This window comes from Brachionichthys hirsutus, chromosome 3 (genome assembly GCF_040956055.1).
Source record: "Brachionichthys hirsutus isolate HB-005 chromosome 3, CSIRO-AGI_Bhir_v1, whole genome shotgun sequence".
NCBI classification, from domain to species: Eukaryota; Metazoa; Chordata; class Actinopteri; order Lophiiformes; family Brachionichthyidae; genus Brachionichthys; species Brachionichthys hirsutus.
In genome coordinates this window covers 231,744-245,326 of record NC_090899.1, presented here as the reverse complement: position 1 = coordinate 245,326, position 13,583 = coordinate 231,744, and the positions used below count along the sequence as shown (strand labels likewise).

The 13,583-nt window shown below is 52.8% G+C and overlaps 2 protein-coding genes across 2 annotated transcripts; both read left to right on the top strand.

Annotated features, from left to right (window-relative positions):
* Positions 1-1,221: 1,221 nt before the first annotated feature.
* On the top strand, positions 1,222-2,556 carry LOC137913369 (procyclic form-specific polypeptide B1-alpha-like). The gene is made up of 2 exons (XM_068757172.1): positions 1,222-1,594; positions 2,465-2,556. Exons 1-2 carry the CDS (start codon positions 1,222-1,224, stop codon positions 2,554-2,556), a joined length of 465 nt encoding a protein of 154 aa, XP_068613273.1.
* A 3,695-nt stretch (positions 2,557-6,251) lies between these two features.
* LOC137912331 (mothers against decapentaplegic homolog 4-like) lies at positions 6,252-13,271 on the top strand. Its single transcript, XM_068756641.1, has 9 exons — positions 6,252-6,494; positions 8,799-8,976; positions 9,710-10,003; positions 10,170-10,283; positions 10,360-10,413; positions 10,491-10,674; positions 10,753-10,921; positions 11,318-11,406; positions 12,494-13,271. Exons 1-9 carry the CDS (start codon positions 6,252-6,254, stop codon positions 12,714-12,716), a joined length of 1,548 nt encoding a protein of 515 aa, XP_068612742.1. The 3' UTR covers positions 12,717-13,271.
* The last annotated feature ends 312 nt before the right edge of the window (positions 13,272-13,583 follow it).

Below are 13,583 nucleotides of genomic sequence, written 5' to 3'. Positions count from 1 at the left end.
ACGACACCGAGAGATCAGCAGGAACGTCTTTATTCAGACAGGCTGGACAGAAAGTCCCACGCTCAGGGGGGACAGTGAACTCCACACGGCTGTCCCAGAAAGTCCCACGCTCAGGGGGGACAGTGAACTCCACACGGCTGTCCCAGAAAGTCCCACGCTCAGGGGGGACAGTGAACTCCACACGGCTGTCCCAGAAAGTCCCACGCTCAGGGGGGACAGTGAACTACCCACGGCTGTCCCAGAAAGTCCCACGCTCAGGGGGGTCAGTGAACTACACACGGCTGTCCCCCCCAGGTAACGACCCCTTTCAGTCCCACTGCAGGTCCCCCTGTCCCGCCAGAGACATGTAGTCGTCCAGCTGAGCGTCCAGACTCTTCCGGGACATGGACATGTAGTCGTCCAGCTGTTTGTCCAGTCGGCTCCTGGACATGGACATGTAGTCGTCCAGCTGGGCGTCCAGCTGCTTCCTGGTTGGGACGTCTTTTCTGCCGAGCCTTTCAGAAGCTGTGGCCCCGCCCCCACACGGTCGACGGCCTGCAGGAACCAAAGGTCAAAGGTCCGACATGAACGACAGCCACAGGTGGTCCCTGAACGCACCACCGACAAACCGACCTGCGGCCCGTTTCCGGACGCTTCCCTTCTGGAGGCGGAGCCGGCGCACACACACACACACTTCCTGTGATGCTGATTGGCTCTGATCGATGGACCTGCTGGTCTACCTGGCTGACTCACCTCTGCGGCTCCACCTGTACTTGTTCCTGAAGCTCCAGAAGCCTTTGGGTCGGGTCCAAACGCTCCTCCTCTTCCTCAGACGCCGCTGCTTCATCCTCACGACCTGGATCAGGTTCAAGGGCGAACAGGTGAGCGGACAGGTGAGCGGACAGGTGAGCGGACAGGTGAGCGGACCCGCTGGCGAGGCTCCGAGACACACCTTCAGACTCAGTGGCACCGCCCCCTGCTGCTGGACAGGGTCAAAGGTCACCATCCTGGAGCAGGTGAGCTGCTGCAGCACCTGAGAGAAGCTGAGGAGGAGGAGCCAGATCTGATCACGTCATCTTTCTCTCAGTGCCCCCCCCCCCCCCCCCCCCGAAACCATCTTCCTCACCGCTCATGCAGAGAAACTGTTGAGGTGCTCCTGACATAGAACGGTTCTGGAGAACCCATCGTCCTGCTTCTTTACGGAACCAGTCAGACCAGGAGGACACGGTTCTGTGGGGAACAATGTCCTTTTCAGTTCGGCAGGCAGAACCTCTGGTCCATGCCAGTCCGGAGACACAGGAGAACCCGCAGGCCGGTCCGGAGACACAGGAGAACCCGCGGGCCGGGCCGGAGACACAGGAGAACCCGCAGGCCGGTCCGGAGACACAGGAGAACCCGCGGCCGGGCCGGAGAACACAGGAGAACCCGCGGGCCGGGCCGGAGACACAGGAGAACCCGCGGGCCGGGCCGGAGACACAGGAGAACCCGCGGGCCGGGCCGGAGACACAGGAGAACCCGCAGGCCGGTCCGGAGACACAGGAGAACCCGCAGGCCGGTCCGGAGACACAGGAGAACCCGCAGGCCGGTCCGGAGACACAGGAGAACCCGCGGGCCGGTCCGGAGACACAGGAGAACCCGCCTTCTGGCGCCGGACGCGCTTCAGCGCCACTAAAACGACGAGATGCGGTTTCGTTGCCCAAAAGTAGAGACGAACCCGACGACCCAACTTTGAAGCCCCGGAGCTGCCAGTTCTTTTGGTTCGGTTCGGTTCGGTTCGGTTCGGTTCGGTTCGGTTCGCACATCAGCTGCTGGGGAAGGAAGACCGGCGTCCAAAACGGAGAAATACCATTAAGAAGCACGTTCTCAGTGACGTCATGCAAATCAGAACGCTAGCGGGTCGCGATGCTAATGAATAGCTAATTAGAACGATTAGCTTATTAGTTGACCTGTTTTCAGGTTCCAAAACGTTGCTAACTCGAATGTTAGAGTTAGATTGTTAGTACGCTAATGCTAGTTAGCAAGAATAAAAGTTCAACCTCTCACAAACGTCGCAGCTAATGCTAGCTCAATCTGAATGGCCAAAGTTAACTCGGGTAGCTAACGCGAGCTAACGGAGCTAGCAGCGCGGTCCCGGTCACTTTTATTGGAACAGGTAACACTAATGATCGTCGGTCGCTCACCTGCTGCTAAAGGTTTGAGGCGGACGCAGGTGGACTCTTCCGGTTTACATCCGCTTCGGACCGGACTGACCGGACAGCAGAACATGTGGAACCGTAAAGCCAGAGAACGTGAATCAAACCGGGTTGTTTGGTTACTCTGATCAATATGTGCTATAATCCACCTGAGTTAGTCGACCTGCTAATTATCCGGGGATTGTTTCAAATCTTCAAAAGAAGACCGACCGGAGTTATCGATAACGTTTGTGTCCGATATTTGTCTTATAATAGTTTAGAAACAGTGAAGCCAAGTCCGTCTTTACTTGCAGTACGCTCCTCCGCCGCCAGATGGCGCCACTCTCCCCAGGCCTGCCCGTCAGGCGGTAACCAGGACAACCACGCGCTCACTGAGCGGCTGTGATTGGCTGTCTCTCACTTACAGAAGTCACGCGCACGAACGAACTTCGTGACAGGATTTGAGAGAGCGGTGGGAAACGAGCTTCCTGTCAGGACCTTCAGAATAAAAGCCTGATTTACAGAGGAGAATGTGATCGCCTTGTATTGATTGATTTTTATTGATTTTTATTGATTATTTATTTGCAGCCGAACCTTTCTTCGGCTTCTCCCGGTCCGTTTGTGCTTCGGCTGAGGATGACTCCGTTTCTCTGGATCTTCCTCACCTCGTCATCCGGGACTCTTATTTTTATGAAGGAGACCTGTTGAGACTTCCTGTTGTGTCTGGGGAGGGTGACACAGACCCCCCCTCCTGGTGACGCTCAGTGAGTGCAGACAACACAGATCAGACAGACAGCCGGTCTCACCGTCGGAGGCGGCGGATCACAGCCGACATCAGAGAGCCCGATCCCGGTGAGTGGAGCGAACGGAGCCCGCGGAGAGCTCCGGTGTCCGGTGCTGCCGTCTGACAACTGTTGATGCGTCTCTCTGTCTGTCTGTGTCTCTCTCTCTCTCCCCCTCCTCTGTCTCTGTTGGTGTCTCTCTCTCTCTGTGTCTGTCTATGTCTCTGTCTGTGTGTCTCTCTCTCTGTCTGTCTGTCTCTGTTGGTGTCTCTCTCTCTCTGTCTGTCTCTGTCTGTCTCTGTCTGTGTCTCTTTCTCTCTCTCTCTCTCTCTGTCTGTGTCTCTCTCTCTCTGTGTGTCTCTGTCTGTGTGTCTATGTCTCTCTCTCTCTCTCTCTGTCTGTGTCTCTCTCTCTCTGTGTGTCTCTGTCTGTGTGTCTATGTCTCTCTCTCTCTCTCTCTGTCTGTGTCTCTCTCTCTCTGTCTGTCTCTGTCTGTCTCTGTCTGTGTCTCTTTCTCTCTCTCTCTCTCTCTGTCTGTGTCTCTCTCTCTCTGTGTGTCTCTGTCTGTGTGTCTATGTCTCTCTCTCTCTCTCTCTGTCTGTGTCTCTCTCTCTCTGTGTGTCTCTGTCTGTGTGTCTATGTCTCTCTCTCTCTCTCTCTGTCTGTGTCTCTCTCTCTCTCTCTCTCTGTGTGTCTATGTCTCTCTCTCTGTGTGTCTCTGTCTGTGTGTCTATGTCTCTCTCTCTCTCTCTCTCTCTCTGTCTGTGTCTCTCTCTCTCTGTCTGTCTGCCTCAGTAGTTTAAGTTATGATTAATCAATCAGCCAATCAAAAGCGCTGTAATCCGATGACTTGTATTTTGTCACTAATGTTAGATGTAGCACGACTTCACCGAGAAACGTTCCGAGTCTGAACCGTCACTGACAACGGCAGCAAAGGCTTCATTTATAGAACCATGAATGGACCAATAAGTCATCAATCAGATACAAGCATTCATATTTTACTGTATTATTGTACTACATTCATGTACTATATTGATGTATTACATTAATGTTCTACATTGGCATGTACGTAGCACTGGCTAACGGTATGATGCCTGTAGCACGCTGGCTAAAGGTATGATGCCTGTAGCACTGGCTAACGGTATGATGAATGTAGCACGCTGGCTAACGGTATGATGCCTGTAGCACTGGCTAACGGTATGATGCATGTAGCATGCTGGCTAACGGTATGATGCCTGTAGCACTGGCTAACGGTATGATGCATGTAGCATGCTGGCTAACGGTATGATGCCTGTAGCACTGGCTAACGGTATGATGCATGTAGCACGCTGGCTAACGGTATGATGCCTGTAGCACGCTGGCTAACGGTATGATGCATGTAGCACGCTGGCTAACGGTATGATGCCTGTAGCACTGGCTAACGGTATGATGCCTGTAGCACTGGCTAACGGTATGATGCATGTAGCACGCTGGCTAACGGTATGATGAATGTAGCACTGGCTAACGGTATGATGCATGTAGCATGCTGGCTAACGGTATGATGCCTGTAGCACTGGCTAACGGTATGATGAATGTAGCACGCTGGCTAACGGTATGATGCCTGTAGCACTGGCTAACGGTATGATGCATGTAGCATGCTGGCTAACGGTATGATGCCTGTAGCACTGGCTAACGGTATGATGCATGTAGCATGCTGGCTAACGGTATGATGCCTGTAGCACTGGCTAACGGTATGATGCATGTAGCACGCTGGCTAACGGTATGATGCCTGTAGCACGCTGGCTAACGGTATGATGCATGTAGCACGCTGGCTAACGGTATGATGCCTGTAGCACTGGCTAACGGTATGATGCCTGTAGCACTGGCTAACGGTATGATGCATGTAGCACGCTGGCTAACGGTATGATGCCTGTAGCACTGGCTAACGGTATGATGCCTGTAGCACTGGCTAACGGTATGATGCATGTAGCACGCTGGCTAACGGTATGATGCCTGTAGCACTGGCTAACGGTATGATGCCTGTAGCACTGGCTAACGGTATGATGCATGTAGCACGCTGGCTAACGGTATGATGCCTGTAGCACGCTGGCTAACGGTATGATGCCTGTAGCACGCTGGCTAACGGTATGATGCATGTAGCACGCTGGCTAACGGTATGATGCATGTAGCACGCTGGCTAACGGTATGATGCCTGTAGCACTGGCTAACGGTATGATGCATGTAGCACGCTGGCTAACGGTGTGATGCATGTAGCACGCTGGCTAACGGTATGATGCATGTAGCACGCTGGCTAACGGTATGATGAATGTAGCACGCTGGCTAACGGTATGATGAATGTAGCACGCTGGCTAACGGTATGATGCATGTAGCACGCTGGTTAACGGTATGATGCCTGTAGCATGCTGGCTAACGGTATGATGAATGTAGCACGCTGACTAACGGTATGATGCCTGTAGCATGCTGGCTAACGGTATGATGAATGTAGCACGCTGGCTAACGGTGTGATGCATGTAGCACGCTGGCTAACGGTATGATGCCTGTAGCACGCTGACTAACGGTATGATGAATGTAGCACGCTGGCTAACGGTATGATGAATGTAGCACGCTGACTAACGGTATGATGCATGTAGCACGCTGGCTAACGGTATGATGCCTGTAGCACGCTGACTAACGGTATGATGCATGTAGCATGCTGGCTAACGGTATGATGCCTGTAGCATGCTGGCTAACGGTATGATGCATGTAGCACGCAGGCTAACGGTATGATGCCTGTAGCACGCAGGCTAACGGTATGATGCCTGTAGCACGCTGGCTAACGGTATGATGCCTGTAGCACGCTGGCTAACGGTATGATGCCTGTAGCACGCTGGCTAACGGTATGATGCATGTAGCACGCTGGCTAACGGTATGATGCATGTAGCACGCTGGCTAACGGTATGATGCATGTAGCACGCTGGCTAACGGTATGATGCATGTAGCACGCAGGCTAACGGTATGATGCCTGTAGCACGCAGGCTAACGGTATGATGCATGTAGCACGCTGGCTAACGGTATGATGCATGTAGCACGCAGGCTAACGGTATGATGCCTGTAGCACGCTGGCTAACGGTATGATGCCTGTAGCACGCTGGCTAACGGTATGATGCATGTAGCACGCTGGCTAACGGTATGATGCATGTAGCACGCAGGCTAACGGTATGATGCCTGTAGCACGCTGGCTAACGGTATGATGAATGTAGCACGCCGGCTAACGTCTGTGCTGTCCATCCAGTGTGACGTCTTCTCATCGTGTCCCTGTCCTGTCCCCCTGCAGTCGACCATGTCGGTGCTCGGCCCGCCCCCCAGCAGCACCGACGCCTGCCTCACCGTCGTCCACCGCCTGATGTGCCACCGGCAGGGTTCTGACAACGAGAGCTTTGCCAAGCGGGCGATCGAGAGCCTGGTGAAGAAGCTGAAGGAGAAGAAGGACGAGCTGGACTCCCTGATCACGGCCGTCACCACCAACGGCGTCCAGCCCAGCAAGTGTGTCACCATCCAGAGGACGCTGGACGGACGGCTGCAGGTACGGCAGGATCTGGATCTGGTTCTGGTTCTGGTTCTGGTTCTGCGTGGTCGTGTGACTGAAGCTCCAGGTGAGGAACGCATGAAACCTTTGACTGGAGCTCTCGTCCTCTGTCCTCTCCTCCCGGACTGAAGTCCACCACCGACAAGAAGTCAGGTACCCGTCTCACTCTCAGCAGCAGAAGACGTGAGACCCGGTCTTCAGGAGGAATACATTAGAGGTAACGAGTTAACCGGACCAGGAGAACCAGTTAGAGAACGGGCCTCTGACTGGACCGATGCTAGGCTAACAGCTATCCTATGGCAGAGGTCTAGTGGGCCCCCTGTCAGAATCCCATGAGGTTCTGGAGGCAGTGGAGATGGGTCCAGGGTGTGCTCTGAGGAGAACGGGTTCTTAAGTGAGTTTAAGGTTTCTCACACGAGCGATGTTGCTATGGTAACCGCCTCACACCTGTTCAGCATTCCTTCTGATGGCGACGTCCTCCAGAGTCCCCAGAACTGGCCGGGAGCCAAAAACCCAGACCCGGAACTGCCTCAAGAACTCCACCTGAAGAACCCGAAGGGCTCTCATGGGAGGAGGAAGAGGGAGGAGCAGGAGGAGCAGGAAGAGGAGCAGGAGGAGGAGGAGGAGCAGGAGGAGCAGGAAGAGGAGCAGGAGGAGGAGGAGGAGCAGGAGGAGCAGGAAGAGGAGCAGGAGGAGCAGGAGGAGCAGGAAGAGGAGCAGGAGGAGCAGGAGGAGCAGGAGGAGGAGGAAGAGGAGCAGGAGGAGGAGGAGGAGGAGCAGGAGGAGGAGCAGGAGGAGGAGGAGGAGGAGCAGGAAGAGGAGCAGGAGGAGGAGGGCAGACTGGCTTGTTTTGTCTGAAACACAGGAAAGGAGTTGGACAAAGTTATGTGTGTGTGTGTGTGTGTGTGTGTGTGTGTGTGTGTGTGTGCACGCGTGCGTGTGTGTGTGTGTGTGTGTGTGTGTGTGCGTGTGTGTGTGTGTGTGTGTGCGCGTTCAGACAGAGGGAATGTGTCTGCTTTGTGCTCACATCTCGAACCACAGTTTCTACACTGTAAAAATAAGTTTTCTGGTTTCCTCTGTGAAAACGCAAGCTGGGCGCCACCGACTCACTAACTAGTAACTAACTAGTCATGGTAACCAGTAAACCCTCAGCTCAGAACCGCGTGTGATTCATGCTCATCTCAGCATGATACTGAGCCGTGTTATTTTGACGTTTCCATGGTTACGCTACGTTTCGTCCTGTGCCTCGTCTCAACGTCCTGCAACCAGGAACCGCAGCGCTGACCTTTTTATTTACTGTGGTTACCATGAATCAGCAACCAGAAGGAGAAACAGGTGGAGGCGGAGCCAATCAGATCACAGGGGAAGACATGAACAAAGATCTGAGCGGGGAACCAACAGGAAACAGTCCAACTCAGAACCCAGCTGGTTGTTTGTTTGTTTCCCAGAAGGGTCTTCGATCAGAATAAACCTCATGAAATGTTGGTGCCGATCCAGAATCAGCTTATCAATGGATGAACAGATGAGAAACTAAACTATAGTTGGCTAGCAGCTGAGGAAACTCAAGCTGCCGACCCAGATGTTGGTGCAGTTCTACACCTCCATCGTGGAGTCCGTCCTCACCTCCTCCATCACCGTGTGGTACGCTGGCGCCACCACCAGGGACAGACACAAACTGCAGCGCATTGTACGTGCTGCATGTCTCCAGGACTCGGAGGCGTGCGGGTCGGATCACAGCCGACCCGTCTCACCCTGGACATGGACTCTTTGACCCTCTCCCCTCAGGCAGGAGGCTACGGTCCATCCGGACCAGAACCTCCCGCCACAAGAACAGCTTCTTCCCCTCGGCTGTAAGACTCATGGACACTTAATAATCCTGAATCGGACTCCTGACCATTTTACTACCGCTAACTTGCGTTGAACATCCATAACTGATAACTGGCAGCGTTCTGTTTGCACTGCGTGATTACGCTAGCAAAAGCTGAAAAGCATTTTAACTTAGAGCATGATGATGATGAATATATTTATTAGATAGAATGTTAGAGTACAAGTACAGTCACACAGTAGCATGTATTACAGTACAAGTACAGTCAAACATCCGGTCTAAGAGGAGCATTTCAAAAAAGCCCTTGCGGGCTTGTTTCCGTTGAAAGTCCTTCGTACATCTTTTACAGTGTGCTGAACTCTTTTAATCTCGCTGCACATGGCGTATACTGTAATGACAATAAAGCTTTCTGATGTCATCGTTGTGATTTGGCAGACACACACCTGTCTGTCTTTCTCACCTGTCTGTCTCTGCAGGTGGCAGGTAGGAAGGGCTTCCCTCATGTGATCTACGCCCGTCTGTGGCGTTGGCCCGACCTCCATAAAAATGAGCTGAAACACGTGAAGTTCTGTCAGTTTGCATTTGACCTCAAGTATGACAGCGTGTGCGTGAACCCCTACCACTACGAGAGGGTGGCGCCCCCCGCCTCCACAGGTGAATTCACACCTGAACACTCCTCAGAGCATTTAGCAGCACACACACAGCGGCTCTGAGCAGGTAGAGTCTCTATCTCACCACCGAATCTCATCAGTAAAAAATAGTATAATATTGTTTTACTTTAGTATTGTGTTCACTTTATGTACCGTTGCTGTTACTTTGGTCCTTTTAGTACTGTTGTTTTTACTTTTAGTATTGTTGTTGTTGTTACTTTTAGTACTGTTGTTTTTACTTTTAGTATTGTTGTTTTTACTTTTAGTATTGTTGTTGTTACTTTTAGTACTGTTGCTACTTTTAGTATGGTTGTTACTACTTTTAGTACTGTTGTTTTTACTTTTAGTACTGTTGTTTTTACTTTTAGTATTGTTGCTACTTTTAGTATGGTTGTTACTACTTTTAGTACTGTTGTTTTTACTTTTAGTATTGTTGTTGTTGTTGTTACTTTTAGTACTGTTGCTACTTTTAGTATGGTTGTTACTACTTTTAGTACTGTTGTTTTTACTTTTAGTACTGTTGTTTTTACTTTTAGTATTGTTGCTACTTTTAGTATGGTTGTTACTACTTTTAGTACTGTTGTTTTTACTTTTAGTATTGTTGTTGTTACTTTTAGTACTGTTGCTACTTTTAGTACTGTTGTTTTTACTTTTAGTACTGTTGCTTGTACATATATTTCGCTACTTTATACTCCACCAGTCCAGCCTGTCATCGCTAACCTCCCGTCTTCCTTCAGGTTCTCAGTCTCTGGTAAAGGAGGAGTTCATGCAGGACTGTTTGCAGATCGACCTCCCACCTCACAACGACCCCTACAGCCAGCCCCGCCCACTCAGCATGTATCCCAGCATGCCTCTCTCTCCTCCAGCTCTGACGGCTGTCAGCGTCGATGGAGGCGTGGGCGGACCCAACAAGGGCCTTGGCCTCCTTCAGATAGCACCGCCTCCAAGCCATGGGGGCCACGCCTCCCCCCCTCACACCCCCCCCTCACCCAACCAGCAGCGCTTTGAATACAGCAGCCCCCCCAACACTGGTACACCTGTACTGTAGTGACGTACACCTGAGCTACACTGTGCTGTTACTGTGGTAACACAGCTGCAGTCCAGGTTGTGATCGTAGTACTCAATCAGTATAGAAGTACAAGTACTTGAGTATTACGTAGCTACTTAACCTGTGTCCCGTCGGACCTGTTTTTGCAGCCACTTGGCCAGGTAGTAGTACCGCCCCCTACAGCCCTGCAGGACCTCCTCCGAGTGGGCGGAGCCACCAACAGCCTCCGTCTCATCATCACCACGCCCCCAACACTCAATTCTGTATGACGTCATTTGACTGTACGCTGGTTGTTGTCCAGCTGTCCATCGTCCTGAGTGTAGACCTTTGTCCCTGCAGGGTCCCAGCAGCACAGCAGCGCCCCCTATCCACAGCCAGTGTCCAACCACCCAGGTACCACGCCCACCCACAAGCTGCTGGACCGCCTCACTCTGCCCCCATCGGGACACTTCTGTCTCTCTGTCTCTCAGGTCCGGAGTTCTGGTGTTCCATCTCATATTTTGAGTTGGACGTTCAAGTCGGGGAGATGTTTAAGGTCCAGGCCAACTGTCCTCTGGTGACAGTGGACGGTTACGTGGACCCTTCGGGAGGAGACCGTTTCTGTTTGGGACAGCTGAGTAACGTCCACCGCACGGCCAGCAGCCTGCGTGCCAGGTCGCCGGTCTGACCAGTTAGGACTAGGACTAGGACTAGGACTTGGACTTCATCCTTCTGCACGTTGTTTTCCTGCAGGCTCCACATTGGTCGCGGAATTCAGCTCGAGTGCCGGGGGGAGGGGGATGTTTGGATGCGTTGCCTTAGCGACCACTCTGTGTTCGTCCAGAGTTTCTACTTGGACCGTGAGGCGGGACGAGCGCTGGGGGACGCTGTCCACAAGATCTACCCCGGAGCTTATATCAAGGTGAGTCCATATGCAGATGACACTCTGCCTTACCCGTCTGCCTCTCACCCGTCTGCCTCTCACCCGTCTGCCTCTCACCCGTCTGCCTCCCACCCGTCTGCCTCCCACCCGTCTGCCTCTCACCCGTCTGCCTCTCACCCGTCTGCCTCTCACCCGTCTGCCTCTCACCCGTCTGCCTCTCACCCGTCTGCCTCCCACCCGTCTGCCTCCCACCCGTCTGCCTCCCACCCGTCTGCCTCTCACCCGTCTGCCTCTCACCCGTCTGCCTCTCACCCGTCTGCCTCCCACCCGTCTGCCTCTCACCCGTCTGCCTCCCACCCGTCTGCCTCCCACCCGTCTGCCTCTCACCCGTCTGCCTCTCACCCGTCTGCCTCTCACCCGTCTGCCTCTCACCAGGTGTTCGACCTGAGGCACTGTCACAGACAGATGCGGCAGCAGGCGGCGGAGGTTGTGGGTACGATTTCTGGGCCCAACAGTGGGGGGGGGGGTCCCCCTGTGATCAGTGAGTATCACCTGTCTCACCCTTTGTAGGCATCTGTCTGTCTCACAGTCAAATCAAGTGGACCTGGAGAGTGTGTGTGTGCGTGTGCTTGTTTTTGTGTGTGTGGTTGTGTGTGTGTGATTGTGCGTGTGTGTGTGATTGTGTGTGTGTGATTGTGTGTGCGTGTGTGATTGTGTGTGTGTGTGTGATTGTGCGTGTGTGTGTGCTTGTTTTTGTGTTTGTGTGTGTGTGATTGTGTGTGTGTGCTTGTTTTTGTGTGTGTGTGTGTGATTGTGTGTGTGTGCGTGTGTGTGTGATTGTGTGTGTGTGTGTGCGTGTGTGTGTGATTGTGTGTGTGTGTGTGTGTGATTGTGTGTGTGATTGTTTTTGTGTGTGTGTGTGTGTGATTGTGTGTGTGTGCGTGTGTGTGTGATTGTGTGTGTGTGTGTGCGTGTGTGTGTGATTGTGTGTGTGTGTGTGCGTGTGTGTGTGATTGTGCGTGTGTGTGTGTGTGATTGTGTGTGTGTGTGTGTGCTTGTTTTTGTGTGTGTGTGTGTGATTGTGTGTGCATGTGTGATTGTGCGTGTGTGTGTGTGTGATTGTGTGTGTGATTGTTTTTGTGTGTGTGTGTGTGTGATTGTGTGTGTGTGCGTGTGTGTGTGATTGTGTGTGTGTGTGTGCGTGTGTGTGTGATTGTGTGTGTGTGCTTGTTTTTGTGTGTTCAGGACATGCTTCATCTTGGTTTGTTGAGTTTGTTGTGGTTTCCGTTGCTTAGCCACGCCCCCCAGTGGCAGCAGACAGCCCCGCCCCCTGATGTCATGAACACGTTTAACGCTCCGAGGTCAGATTAGAACGAGACAGAATTGTTATTTAATAATTACTAAATTAATTTCATTAAAGTGGGAAACACAAACCGCCCGGGGCGTCCGACCACGCGGGGGCGGAGCCAGCTCATGATCAGGATGCTGGGATTGTACTGCGTTGACTGTCGGGTTGGTGAGTTCTTCCTGTCTTCCAGGTGCGCGCTCGGCGGCCGGTCTGGGTGTGGCCGGCCTGGGCGTGGCCGGTCTGGGCGTGGCTGGTCTGGGTGTGGCCGGCCTGGGCGTGGCCGGTCTGGGCGTGGCCGGCCTGGGCGTGGACGACCTGCGCAGGTTGTGTATCGTGCGGCTGAGCTTCGTCAAAGGTTGGGGCTGCGACTACCCGCGGCGGAGCATCAAGGACACCCCCTGCTGGCTGGAGGTGCACCTGCACCGAGCGCTGCAGCTGCTCGACCAGGTGCTGCACACGCTGCCGCCGCGGGAACACACGCTCTGACACGCTGCCGCTGGGTGGGGCTTAACTCGGCCTATCACAGCAGAGGATGCATAACCTGAACGTTCACAAGCTCCGCCCACCCCAACATTCTTCATGCAGGTGAAATCACATCCCAGAGTTTCTATGGATACGTTCCGCCCCTTATTGAACACCTGTCTCCAGCGATCAGCTGATCAATCATCAAAAGTTCATCCTCAATTATTTCTTTGTTTGTGTTTAAAGCATTGTTTATTTCACTGATGTTTGGGGGGGGGGGGGGGGGGTCTACCAGGGCGGGGCGGGGCGGACCCAAACCGTCCATCTTCAGTTTGTGATTAAGGGATGCGATCCACAGCGAGGCCTCTGTGTCCCGTCAGTGAAAGACGTCCTCACAGGTGACCTGAACATGTCCCTGTGGTCCCCGGCTGGACGCCGTGTCCCGGTTGGGACAGCATTAGCACAGGTGTTCTGACTGATTATATTTGTTGTTGTTCAATAAATATTTTGCCAAAAATGTACCTGATTTTTATAAATGTGTTCAAAATGAAAATGTAAAACAAATAACAAATAAATGTTTGTTTTAAATGAAGGTTTCATGTTCTCCCGTCTCCAAGTTCACGCAGGTCCCAGAGACGGAAAAGAAGTCTCTGAGACAGTCTCTGGTCCAAACAGCAAACAGATGCTGCAGGACAGCGTCCCTCATTTCTGTCTCAAACAGATGCTGCAGGACAGCGTCCCTCATTTCTGTCTCAAACAGATGCTGCAGGACAGCGTCCCTCATTTCTGTCTCAGATGCTGCAGGACAGCGTCCTTCATTTCTGTCTCAGATGCTGCAGGACAGCGTCCCTCATTTCTGTCTCAAACTGATGCTGCAGGACAGCGTCCCTC

Bases quoted from the DNA above. Each gene is read 5' to 3' on its own strand.
- LOC137913369 (XM_068757172.1), top strand. From the start codon at position 1,222: ATGTCCTTTTCAGTTCGGCAGGCAGAACCTCTGGTCCATGCCAGTCCG. The intron at 1,595-2,464 runs GTCCGGAGACAC...CTTTACTTGCAG, and splicing joins ACAGGAGAACCCGCGGGCCG to TACGCTCCTCCGCCGCCAGA.
- LOC137912331 (XM_068756641.1), top strand. From the start codon at position 6,252: ATGTCGGTGCTCGGCCCGCCCCCCAGCAGCACCGACGCCTGCCTCACC. The intron at 6,495-8,798 runs GTACGGCAGGAT...CTGTCTCTGCAG, and splicing joins CGCTGGACGGACGGCTGCAG to GTGGCAGGTAGGAAGGGCTT. The intron at 10,922-11,317 runs GTGAGTCCATAT...GCCTCTCACCAG, and splicing joins ACCCCGGAGCTTATATCAAG to GTGTTCGACCTGAGGCACTG.